The sequence below is a fragment of the Pituophis catenifer genome, unplaced genomic scaffold (genome assembly GCF_029215685.1).
Source record: "Pituophis catenifer annectens isolate HBS135680 unplaced genomic scaffold, rPitCat1.0.hap2 SCAF_6, whole genome shotgun sequence".
Classification (NCBI taxonomy): domain Eukaryota; kingdom Metazoa; phylum Chordata; class Lepidosauria; order Squamata; family Colubridae; genus Pituophis; species Pituophis catenifer.
In genome coordinates this window covers 46,071,679-46,084,012 of record NW_027256886.1, presented here as the reverse complement: position 1 = coordinate 46,084,012, position 12,334 = coordinate 46,071,679, and the positions used below count along the sequence as shown (strand labels likewise).

The 12,334-nt window shown below is 38.1% G+C and overlaps 1 protein-coding gene across 1 annotated transcript; it reads right to left on the bottom strand.

The window, feature by feature from the left end:
- LOC139318002 (glutathione S-transferase omega-1-like) lies at nt 1-11,751 on the bottom strand. Its single transcript, XM_070945235.1, has 6 exons — nt 11,632-11,751; nt 7,569-7,677; nt 6,690-6,912; nt 4,274-4,375; nt 1,912-2,018; nt 1-494 (listed from the first exon to the last, which is right to left on the bottom strand). Exons 1-6 carry the CDS (start codon nt 11,663-11,665, stop codon nt 341-343), a joined length of 729 nt encoding a protein of 242 aa, XP_070801336.1. The 5' UTR covers nt 11,666-11,751; the 3' UTR covers nt 1-340.
- Nucleotides 11,752-12,334: the final 583 nt, after the last annotated feature.

Sequence of the window (12,334 nt, the reverse complement as noted above, 5' to 3'; positions counted from 1 at the left end):
TGCATGTGAAGTGTTTTTATTCATGAAAGGCAATAATCAATTTTCAAACAGAGACAAAGTCAAATTGATAAATAAGGCAAATAAGTCAACATCGTCATTTAGATTGGTAGGAAGATAAGGGTCAAAAAAGCTTTTCTTCCTGATCAATGTTGGCTATTTTCCTTTTGAAACTGAAACATTTATTGCAGATAATTACCATTTCAGTGCAATTATATACTGGTTGAATAACATACCACAAGGCATATCAAAGCTGAGCAAAGCATTTCAGATATCAGATGACATGCTGAAGCAATAGCTGTCAATATCCCTTGTCATCCACTGAAAAAGCTTCCCATAGTTTTCAGAGCCCATAATCACAGGCCTCAAGACTACTATTGAAATACAGTTCAAGAAAGCCCTTGAAGATTTGAGGATCAGTTATTGTGGCCTGAACAGCTGGATCTAGCTTCATCAAATCAATCCAGCATTTTAACCCTGGAGTATGTTCCAAACATCTGAAAAAGAACAGAAAAAGATTTGAGATAACAATGAAACTTTGAGGCAATTATCTTTGAGCATCTTGGGACACCATTAAGACATTCCTAAGTCAATAATATAGAAAGAATCCAAGTTCAATATCCAAGTAAAACTGGGAAAGAACATTGTCTGACGCCCTGCCATCATTAATTGGGGTGGAGAACGTACAGGTAGTTCTCGACTTATGACCACAATTGAACCCAAAATTTCTGCTGCTAAGAGAGACATTTGTTAAGTGAGCTTTGCCCCATTTTACAACCTTTCCTGCCACAGTTGCTAAGTGAATCATTGCAGCTGTTAAGTTAGTAACATGGTTGTTAAATGAATCTGGGTCCCCCATTGACTTTGCTTGTTAGAAGGTCACAAAAGGTGATCACATGACCCCAAGAGATTGCAACCATTATAAATATGAGTTGCCCAAGCATCTGAAATTTGATCATGTGACCTTGAGGATGCTGCAACAGTCGTAAGTGTGAAAAACAGTCGTAAGTCACTTTTTTCAGAGCTACAATTTTGAATGGTCACTAAAGGTGCTGTTGTAAATCTAGGACTACCTATATTGATTTAGATGGCTTAAAACAATTTTTTACATTCCTAGTTGTACATAGAAAGATATATGGTTTTCAATTTCTTATAGGAAAGTGCTACAGATATAGCCAGATAGCTGTAGTTTAACTCAAATGCATAATTTCATTACTTCAAGTTCTATCCGTTCAAATTATAGGGGTTTTCCAGCATATATGATTGGCTTCCCAAACTTTCAAAGCACTACCTAAAAAAGTATAGCTGACAATTACCATATGCTAGGAACTAAATACAGTGTTAAAATAATCTACCCAAAGCTTTCTACTTCCACCTTTGGATTAAAGGAACTGAGGACATTCTGCTAACTCAGATGAGCAGAATATCAACAGATATAATTACATCACACCCAATTCAAAGTATGGACATGGGCATCTGTCACGAGAAGAAAAATAATGATCGAAATTGAACAGAACTGAATTGCTACTAAATTCTGGTTCAGAAAAATGTATTTCATCTACTTGCCTTAGGCAGCAAAGTTAGAAGATTAATGGACACATTCAAAACAGAAAAAAGATGATTCTCCTATTCCAGGGCCATCAAACTCCCGGCCCATGGGCCGGATGCATCACACACTGAGCACGCCATGGTTGGTTTAACAAAGGGGAGGGGGGGAGAAAGTCACATGATGCCGCCATGACAACGTGAGTTTGACATCCCTCTCCTATTCTCTTTTTCCTCCTAATGACGTCGCTTCCATGTAAATTAAAAATAAAACACATGGAGCTAGTACAGCTCTCCTGGCAGTAATCTGCAAAAGTAACCATGCACAAGATTTAAGAGCAAAAACTATAAATGAGTCAAAGCACTTACTCAAGTAACTGGAAGGCTTCTATCCGTTCAAACCAAGGCCAGATTAGATAATCAATCATGGATACTGAATTTCCACCAAAGAACTTAGTTTTGTGGTTTGCGAGCATCTAAGATATAGGGAGATGTGACATTTCTAAATAAAATGCAAGGCATGACACCATAATAACAGAAACTAAATATGGAAAGTTGAGAAAAATTATAAAGATAGTTCACTACAATTCTTATTCTGATCATCTGTAAATTAATGTATTTATTTAAATTATTTCTATGCTGCCCAATTGCGTTAACACTGGTTGGTACAGGTTACATTAAATCCAAATTTAAAAAAATGCACAATAGACCCAGACATGTTAGTGCCAACATATTCCCTTTCTTAAAGCTCAATCTATTATTAGATTTAAGCTATTTAGAGTTAAAACTAAAACATTTATAAATATTGTAAAATCAGATTTTAAAGAAGAAAATTATGAGAAATTTTTTTTAAAAAATCTTAGAAGTGCTTAAAAATAGAAGCATCTATAAAAATGAGAGGTAATGAAGCAGGAAACAGACAGTAAAAATGGATACCTGCAGAAACAACCACTTGAAAAAATCTTACAAATTAGGAGTACAAAGATTTTCACTATAAACAGCTGCATCCATGAATCTTCATAAAACTCAAGCTCTGATCAATTCAAGTACCTTGGAAGAGTTTTGAGTAGAGATCACCTCTGCTTCAAGTTCAACAAATTCTCAAAGCTTCCAAAATGCCAGAAATAACTCATTTTGAAATATGAGTTTCAAGACATTTTTCCAAGTCTTGCACTCAAACTGGCTTGAAACGAAGTGTTTTGTACACCCCTATTACAAACATATTTCCACTAATGAGATTGTATTTCTCCATGCACAAGTTGTTAGCAGGGATATTCCATCGCCTTTAAAATGACTTAAATGTTAAGAGATTTTAAGAATATGTATTAATGCACCAGTAAGACTCAATTCTAATTTGTACTATTTTGTTAACAGGAAGGGATAGGGACAAAAATGAAGGCATCAATTAAATTCATTAATCCACAGCTCTCCAGGTATCCTGTCATCTAGGGTATAGACAATTACCTGTCTAGGGCAGGGGTCCTCAACTCCCGGACTGCAGCTTGGTACTGGATTGCAGTTTGTTGGGAACTGCGCTGCACAAGTGGTGGGTGAGTGTACAAAGTGCCATTTGTGGAAGTGGCAGGCCCGTGCACAAAAGCATCCTCTCTCCCCCACCGCCGGCGGTCCACAGAGCTGGGAAGGTTGGGCACTGCTGGTCTAAGGTATACCTGAAGTACTTTCTTATTGCTGTGTGAACATGTAACTTCTACCAGATTTGTTTTGTAAGGGAAGGGATTGGATAGAAATGAGGGATATAATCTTGTACGTTCAGTTTGGACCTAAAACCAAGGTCTGATCTTCACACCACCTTATCTCAATGAAATATATGCACATCATCTCTCATACAATATAGACACTATTGGTTTGCCAACCTTTCTACCTTGCTAAAATTAGGAGTACCAGAAAGAATGTTAGGAATTAGAATCTATCCAATAAGTTCAAAAGGAAAAACTGTGGAGTCCTAAAAAGAATGAAAAATGAAACAGTGAATCAATCAGCAAGAGTGAAAAGAGCTTTACATCTCTTCAGAAGCCGTGTATGAATTTGCTGGGATTTCAGGAAGAGAATAATAAGTCCATATTATTGAAGCTTGGGACAATGACAGAAAGACAGCTGCAGCCTGATTCCTAGTGCTGCTGCTTTGTGGATTCTTTTCTTTTCCATTCTACATCCTCCTGAATCTATAAGCCCCTCTCCTCCCTTTCTGTGGAAGAAGTGTTGTAAAAACATGTACCTGCTGAGTTTGTGCTGGTTTGGTTTTTCTTAAAATAAAAAATATTTTTTATAAGTTAGATAAATCTTTAAAAGATGCAAGAAGCTTAAGGGACACACAGTTGTTAAGACTTATGCCATGCAACTTCCCTGTAAAAAGAGTAACCTGCAAGAGTCTCAGACAAAACCACATCTACTCAAGTACTGTATGAGAATCACTCCTCCTAGGAGATTCAAGCAACTTTGTATAAATTGAATGAAGTTATTTAAACTAGAAGACCTGGCAGTTCAGTGTACCTCTATAAAAAATACTGTTAAGATCAGTCTATCACATAATAAAAAGCAACATTGTTCTTATAATGGCAAGGAATGGTGGGAACAGAATAGAAAAGTTCACCTAGAGTATACAGTATGTCAATCAGCATTCAAGGAATGCAGGGAATTCTCTACTTCATTTTTTCCCCAAGTTTCATGTCTTCTAGAACTATTCTGCCAATTAAGGTCATCAACCATTTACCTCTTCAAGCTTCAGAAGTTTCTCCTGGAACTCATTCTTTAATTCTGATGCATCTTCACCATTCCTAAAAGCCCGAATATAGTTGAAGCATATTGGATGCAACTAAATAAATCAGAAATGATACATTACCAAGCTGCACAAAAGTATAGGATTTTTATTCAAGAAACAAAAAATTACTATGGGAATACAGAGATATCAACAAGGAAGACAATAAATTGTCCATATAAATAAAAATAGGATCATGTACGTTAGTACAACTGGGACCAGAATTTCCATTGCTAAGCCAAGTGTCATATTGCTTAGTGTCAGCAATCCCTGATGTTAAACAAGGATTGTGGATTGTTAAGCAAACACCTCCTCACCACTGCCATCTTCCAAAAATCAATTTCAGCAGAAAAGCTGGCAGGAAGTTGCTAGTATGAGGTGGCTTGCAAGTTGGCTGCCAGGGAGGTAAGTGGAAACAGGCCACGAAAGCATGGGCCAAATGCATCAGGGCTTGAAGTGGTTGCTGTTTGGTGGGAGATGATGCTTGAGAGTGCACAAGTGGAAAGGAGGCATGCCACAAGTGCAGTGGGCTTGGGCTGGCTGCTGCTGGATAAGAGGATGCATAAGCGTTCCTAAGTGGCAGATAGGCATGGTGGAAGAGGGTGCACAAGGGTGTGTGAATAGTGAGGGGAGCACCATGCGAGCACAGTGGGACTAGGGTGGCCACGGCCAAGACGGAGAGGTTGTGCAAGGGTGGAAAGAGTTCACAAGGCTACATGAGTGGTGAAGGAGATACAATACAAATGTGGCAGGGCCTGGGGTGGCTGTTGCCCCCTATTGGAGGGCAGGTGCCCAACGGTCTGTGAGTGGCCAGGGAGGATGTGCAAGTGGCTGGAGAGGCTGGGCGTCAAGGGTCAGGGAGAATGCACAGATGGAGGAGACTTTCCCAAGTAACTTGAGACTTCCCTGCTGGCTTCCCTATCGACTTTGCTTCTGGGATACCAGCAGGGAAGGTTTCAAATGGCGATCATGTCAATTTAGGATGCTACAACTGTCGTGAGAACCAGTTGCCAAGTTCCCAAATCATGATCAAATGACCACAGGTTGCTGGGACAGACAGAACGTCTAGGACTAATTGTAACTAACCATTATTCAACACCACTGTAATTTTGAATAGTCATTGAACAAGTCATCATTAACCAAGGACTATCTGTATTTACTTAACAGCTCCTATAAGTAATCCCAAAATCATAGATTTGAGATCCTTTTGAATAAGGCATTAATCACATCCAGTGTAGTTTGGAGTTATCAAGCATTCAGAACTTAGATTTTTTTTTAAAAAAAAAAGTTCCTTTAATTTACCTTATATGAGCTATAGATGATAGTAACTATTCATCTCTAAACTACCTATTTATTCCTTTGTTGACATTGAAACTCACCATATTGCCTTCACTTCAGAGAGTAATATTTATCTTTCCAAAAGAGTTTTCATTAACCAACAGAATTTTCACTCAGTGATCCTAAAACCTTTGATGTGTTCTTCATACTCTTTAGTAAATAATCTAAGGCAGTGTTTCTCAACCTCAGTAACTTTTAAATGTGTGGACTTCAGCACCCAAAATGCTAGCTGTGGGATTCTGGCTGAACCTGGGGGAAGAGTTCATAGAAGAATCAGCCTAGAATCACATGAACTAAATTCAACCTCTCGAATTCCATTGACCTTATCTAACTCCAAGCTTGTGCTACCCGCTAGTTCAATATATCCCTAATCATAGGCATGAGTAGCAATACATCAATTGACTTGGAGACCTGATCTTTTGTGCCTGACATGGTTTCCACACAGACATGGAATGATTTAATATTTGGGAAGAAAGAATATGAAACACAAATCCCTAACCTAACAAAATCTTTGCCCTTCAGCACATCACTCAAATTGATGCTGCTCCGAGTCTGGTTCAAAGAGTATAATTAGATAATAAAATGCTACTTTCCTCTCTCACCTAGGAGTCACAAATCTTCCATAATCATTACAGACCCTTTTATCTATTTTTCAACTTTACCTCATATATTTCTAATGAAGTATCTAATCAAATTACCATATTTTAGGCTTCATTTGTGCAAGATATCATAGAAAGTATATTATAGCAGAAGCGGCTAGTTTTTGAAGCATTGAATCACTCATAATTTAAACCCTAGACCTCCACCTAGCATGAGGTTATGAGCCCAGTTATTTTAAGATGATTCATTACCTTCCCTTCCATCAATGAATCTAATCTTTCATAGAATTCATTTTGCCTATTCATACACATATTAAGACTCAACGAAGAAGAAAGCCATACTTTCAAATAGATTTATTAATGCAATATCAAAATATCAAGTTTTATTCTAACCTTCCACACTAAAATGAATTTCTTGCTATGTTTAGTAATACCTTGGAGAAGTATTCCAAAATCATTTTCTGATAAGCTTTTTCATAAGGATCTGCAGGGTACAACTTTTTTTCTGGGTAAGCTTCATCCAAATATTCACAAGTGATTGGAGATTCATTGATCAGCTGACCCTTGCTTGTTTCTAGCACAGGTACCATTCCAAGTGGGTTCTTCTCAAAAAACCACTCTGGTTTGTTCCTCAAATTGATATTAACAATTTCATGGCTAAATAGAATGAGATGAAACCATCAGATTAATTATTTCAGGAATCTATTACTAAGACACTCTATAAAAATGAGGTGATTCAAAGTTGTTGTGGGGAAAATAAGAGGAGGAAGGTATATTGGATATGTTCATCACCTTAACCTATTTGTAAAAATAGTAAAGACAGGATACAAAAATAAAAAATGCAACTAGTAATTTCCTGCTTTATGCTGTTTGAAAAATACAACATGATAATATTAACTCTTGGAAACCGAAAAAGAAAATTTTAGATTCTGATTTTATGGATACATCTGTGTGTCTCTGTATAAGGCTGTCTCTGCACCATCCAACCAGGAAATCAAAACAGTTAATGGCTTGCATCTGCAGACTGACACTATGCTCCATAATAGTTTTGGATTTCATGGCACAGCTAGGAAAGTCCCCATTAGCATTTAGCAAAGGGGAAAGAAGTCCCGATACGTCACATGACACCACCGTGACAATGCGAATTTGACACCCCTGTTCTATAGCATTAAGAGAAGGAAAATAAGTGCTTTTAAATACAATTTTTATACGCCCAAATATCTACCAGCCCTCTGCTAATTTTCAACCCAACAGGTGTTGGTATTTTTACATTAAGCCCTAATGAATATGGAAGGAAAAGTATCTGCTCATACTTGATTCCTTTGGCTTTTAGGACGAGTACTGTTCTCTGTGCAAAAGGGCAGTGACGCATACTGTAGACCCGGATGGTTCCTTCAGGCACCGGGCCTGGAGCAGGAGTTCCTGAAAGACAATCTCCAGTCAGAATTAACAAAAACTACATTCTACCCTGCAAACAATAAGCCACCCAAAAATAGAGCATGAAGAAGTATAATAAATTGAGAGAGTCCTCAACTTATAGCAGTTCATTTAGTGACTTTCGAGGTTACAATGGCACTGAAAAGAAGGACTTATGACCATTTTTCACACTTATGACCGTTGCAGCATCTTTATGGTCACATGATCAAAATTCAGAAGCTAGGCAACTGACTCATATTTATGACGGTTGCAGTGTCCCAGGGTCATGTGATCACCTTTTATAACCTTCTGACAAAGTCAATGGGGAAGCCAGACTCACTTAACAACTGTGCTACTAGCTTAATTGCAATTAACAACTTAACAACTGTTGCAAGAAAGGTCATAAAACACGGCAAAATTCACTTAACAAATGTCTCACTTAGCAACAGAAATTTTGGGCTCAATTGTAGTCGTAAAAGAAAAAGAAAAAAGGACTTCCAACTGACGTCACGGCAAGATCAGACCTGAGGAGTAGGTCTCCGTTCTCTCACGCCGAATTCTCCGCATTAGAGGTCTCTGAAAGGAGTTAAAGCCATCCTGTAGGAATGGTGAAAAAAAGAGGGGTACCCTGCAGGTCACAGAGAGCAGCAACTCTCCTGCCTGACCCAGGGCTTCTTCCCTCTCATCCACGACAAGGAGAAGAGGTAGTTATCATGATTGACATGAGGCTGGGACAGCTGAGGCAACAAAGAAATATGCAGGAGCCGTGTATATGAACAGTGACTGGAGCTGGGTGAGAAGATTCCTTTTGTATTTAGACCCTAAGTTTAAGAGAAAAAAAGAAAAAGAGGAAAATCCAGGAAAAGAGACTCTTAGAACTATTCCTTAAGGCGAATAATCATAGAAAGAAAAAGTCCTAGACCCAAAAGAAAGGAATTAAGGGGAGGAAAGCTAAAGACCTTTTAAAACATAGAAAATTTGGATTTTTAAACTGGGTAGGTGTTCTTTTGGAAAGGTATTATAAAATGCTGGAACTATTTACTTGAATAGCCAACTTTGCTTTTATAAATTGAACTAAAATTGGATTAATCAATTTACCAGACTTGAAACAACGCTGAAACCTAAGCTGAGGGCACCATCTACTGGTGAATGGAAAATATACCATACCCCTACAAGACTAGGAATTCCTGATAAGAGAAATAAACAATATTCATCTGGAGGACTGTGGTGATACTTATTGTTCTATTTTATGATTACTGGAGACTCTATTGTGAGAATAAGGAAGACTCTTAAGTAAAGTAAAGTGACTTTTGATTTGTGAAAACTGCTTAGATTACTTAAATGGAACTGAGTAATAATCCTGAGATGTAAAGGACTATGATTATTGAACCTTCTGAGGAGCAACATTGGACTTGAATAATACCATTGTTTTTGGACTATTGAGTAAGAGCTGGTCTTACTAACATAAGACAATTTGCTCCATCAGAGAGAAATGAGTGAGATTTCAAAAGAAATGGAGTTGATGTTTCAAAGCATTAGGGATACTATGACAAAGAATCACAGAGAGATAAAGAACCTATTGCAAGGTATAAATGGGAAAATAGAAAATATCCTACAACTGATAATGAAGATCAGTCGAGGAAAGAGAGGAGACAGTAGAAAGATTGGAAGAAAAGATAGAACAGACAAACCAGCAAATAAAGGAAGAAGATGAGAAGGAGAAGGAGAAAATGGTAAAGATAATAATGACTGATGAAATAAACCAAGGGAAAAGTACTTTAAGAGATTTAAAAATGAAATTGACTTGGAAAATATTTTTGAAAGGGAGATAGGAGTTTGGGTGGACACTCTGGAGACTTGGCAATTTAGGAGGGTAGAGATGGGAGAAACATTCAGATTGAAGATGCAGATGCTAATAAAGACAAAGATCCAAGAGAGGAATATGGGAGAAAAGCTAAAAAAATGAATAAATATTGAAGTATTAAAACAGGCAAGAGAAGATGGATAGAAAGAAATTATTTCTTTTTTTCCCTTTTTTCTAATACCATGATGGCCTGATTAAAAACTAGAATAGAGGTAGAAATAAGAATACACGCCCTTATATAAAGTAATAGGAAAGATTGGCGGTTGAAAGATGGTATTATTAGGTATGTTTAAATAAGAGGACAATGGGTACTAGAATGGCGTATTTGACTTTGAATAACCAAATAATGAAGGACTATGTCTTAATATAAAAAAGTGTATTAATGCTAGGATTAGTAATGGAGGCCTGACTAGAAGTTAGAATAGAGGTAGAAATAAGAAATAGGAGGAATATTAGCAGATATAATTTTTATTTAATAGAGTATAAGTATAATTAGATGGAAAGATTAGAGGTTGAAAGATGGTGTTAATAATATCACATAATAGCACATAACGTGTGCTTAATAATATCATTGGCATTAAAATGGAACATGGAAATATTGAACAACTACTCTACAACTACAACTAACGGATTGACTACTGCAATGCTCTTTACATGGGGCTGCCCTTGAGGACCTCTCAGAGGCTTCAGCTGGTGCAAAATGCAGTCGCGCAGGTTGTGATGGGAGAATCCCGATACTCCCATGTTACACCCCTCCTGCGCGGCTTGCATTGGTTACCGGTTGCCCTCCGGGTGAGATTCAAGGTGCTGGTGATGACCTATAAAGCCCTACATGGCTTAGATCCAGGACATTTGGCGGACCACCTACAGCCAGCAACGATATCCCATCGCCCGGTTCGCGCCCATAGAGAGGGCCTGCTCAGGGTAGGCTAGACAGTGTCGGCTGGCGGCCCCCAGGGGTAGAGCCTTCTCTGTGGGTGCGCCCACCCTCTGGAATCAACTCCCCTTGGAGCTCCGATTAGTGCCTGACCTTCGCACCTTCTGCCGTGAAATAAAAACTTGGCTTTTCAAATCCCTTGACCTGGACTGATGGGATTTTAAAGGTTAAATTTAAAAATTTTTAGGTTTTAGATTTTATTTTGTATTGTGGCTTGTGTTTTTATTATTGTGAGCCGCCCTGAGTCCATTGGGAGATAGGGCGGCATATAAGCCGAATAAAATAAATAAATAAATAAAACAAACAAGTATATCAATACTAGGATTATATAAATTTGATTAATGTAACAATTATTATCACTGTTTGTATCAAAATGAATTATACCCAGAAGCCACACTGTTTGTATGCATTGATATTGATGTATATTTAAAAATACCCCCCCCCCCCAAAAGAAAGAAAATAGGTAGGGAATAAAACACTGAAAGCAAGTATCCAGTAATTATTGTTACTCATTCCAATATTTGACACAGTCTGCCTTCCTGCAATATGCTACGCTTGTGTACTCTGTTCAAGTTTGTGTGTGGTACAAATTCACCCAGTCTATAGTCCAGTCTTTGCAGAAATCCAAATAAAGTTAATTCAATAAACCAAGATTAAAACTACCCAAGCTTCATGTGTTTTATGAATACAAATATTTACATTTGAGTCATAATAGAAAGGAATGAGTACCAAGAATACAAAACATTCTTTTGTTAGAGTAATCCTTATTGGCCAAATTAAAAGCAATTTTATGCACTCAAGTTTAATGTCTGTTAACATGCATACAGTAAATATACTAGGGCAAGGCTGCTTATCAGAAGCATACATTCCACCAAAAGTCATAGTACACTCCCTCAACACATATTTGGTTGTACAATTTTAGATATTTAGCATTTTTAATCCTGATTATAGTGAAATCCATTCATCGCCTTTGGCCACACAAAACCAGCGATTAGGGGTAACGACATGATATTCCTCCCAAAACTCAATGGCATGTCGCCCCCCAGCTCTTGAAAAACGGGTTGCATGAAGACCAGCCTACAGCCCTAGAAAGGAGAGTTGCCTTAAACCAGTTGGATTAGATGAAGGTGATCCTCCTTGCATCAGAGCGCTTGCTCACCTTTTCCCAAGCTTCTAGCGAATTCCCCAGACATCTTACTTCGGGCCACCAGAAAACGCAACCAGCTGTGCACGTCGGAATTTTCCCTTAAGACGCCGCCTTTTCTCTCCACTGGCCCCTCTATGCAGTTTGGCTCCTCCCTCTTCGTTAGTCGGCAACTCTCCCTCCGCTGAGTGCTAAAGAGTTTCGAGTTGAGTGATTGACATGAAGTAAGTAATTTGGAGGGCTGAGCGAATTGATATCCTACTACGGCGCTAAACGCTTCCGTGTAGCAAACTGTGGGACACAGTTACTGGTTAACTGTAAAGCTGCGTGTGTATAATCTCAGAAAGGAAGAGTACGAATTCAATCTATTGTGTAAATATAGGTTTGAAAATCAGATACAAGAAATAAAAAGTATAGGAACCGGGTGGCAAATGGATTCTACTCCACGTCCTCTACCCGTGTTTATATTCGCTTTGTCTGTGTTCGGACGTCAGCGTGTCATTTTCTTAGGAGAATTCAGAACGTTCCACACCAGACTAAAGGATATAGTGCTATAAATCGTGTCATGTAAACCCCAGTAACATAGGATTTATACTAAGCCCTGTGATTCAACTTAATGCGTAAATCAGGCAACTTGCCTGAGGACGTGCAAAGGAGCTATGCAGCCAACACAGAAAGGTAAAATGCAACGATCTTCAGAAGCTATATTGCATATTGT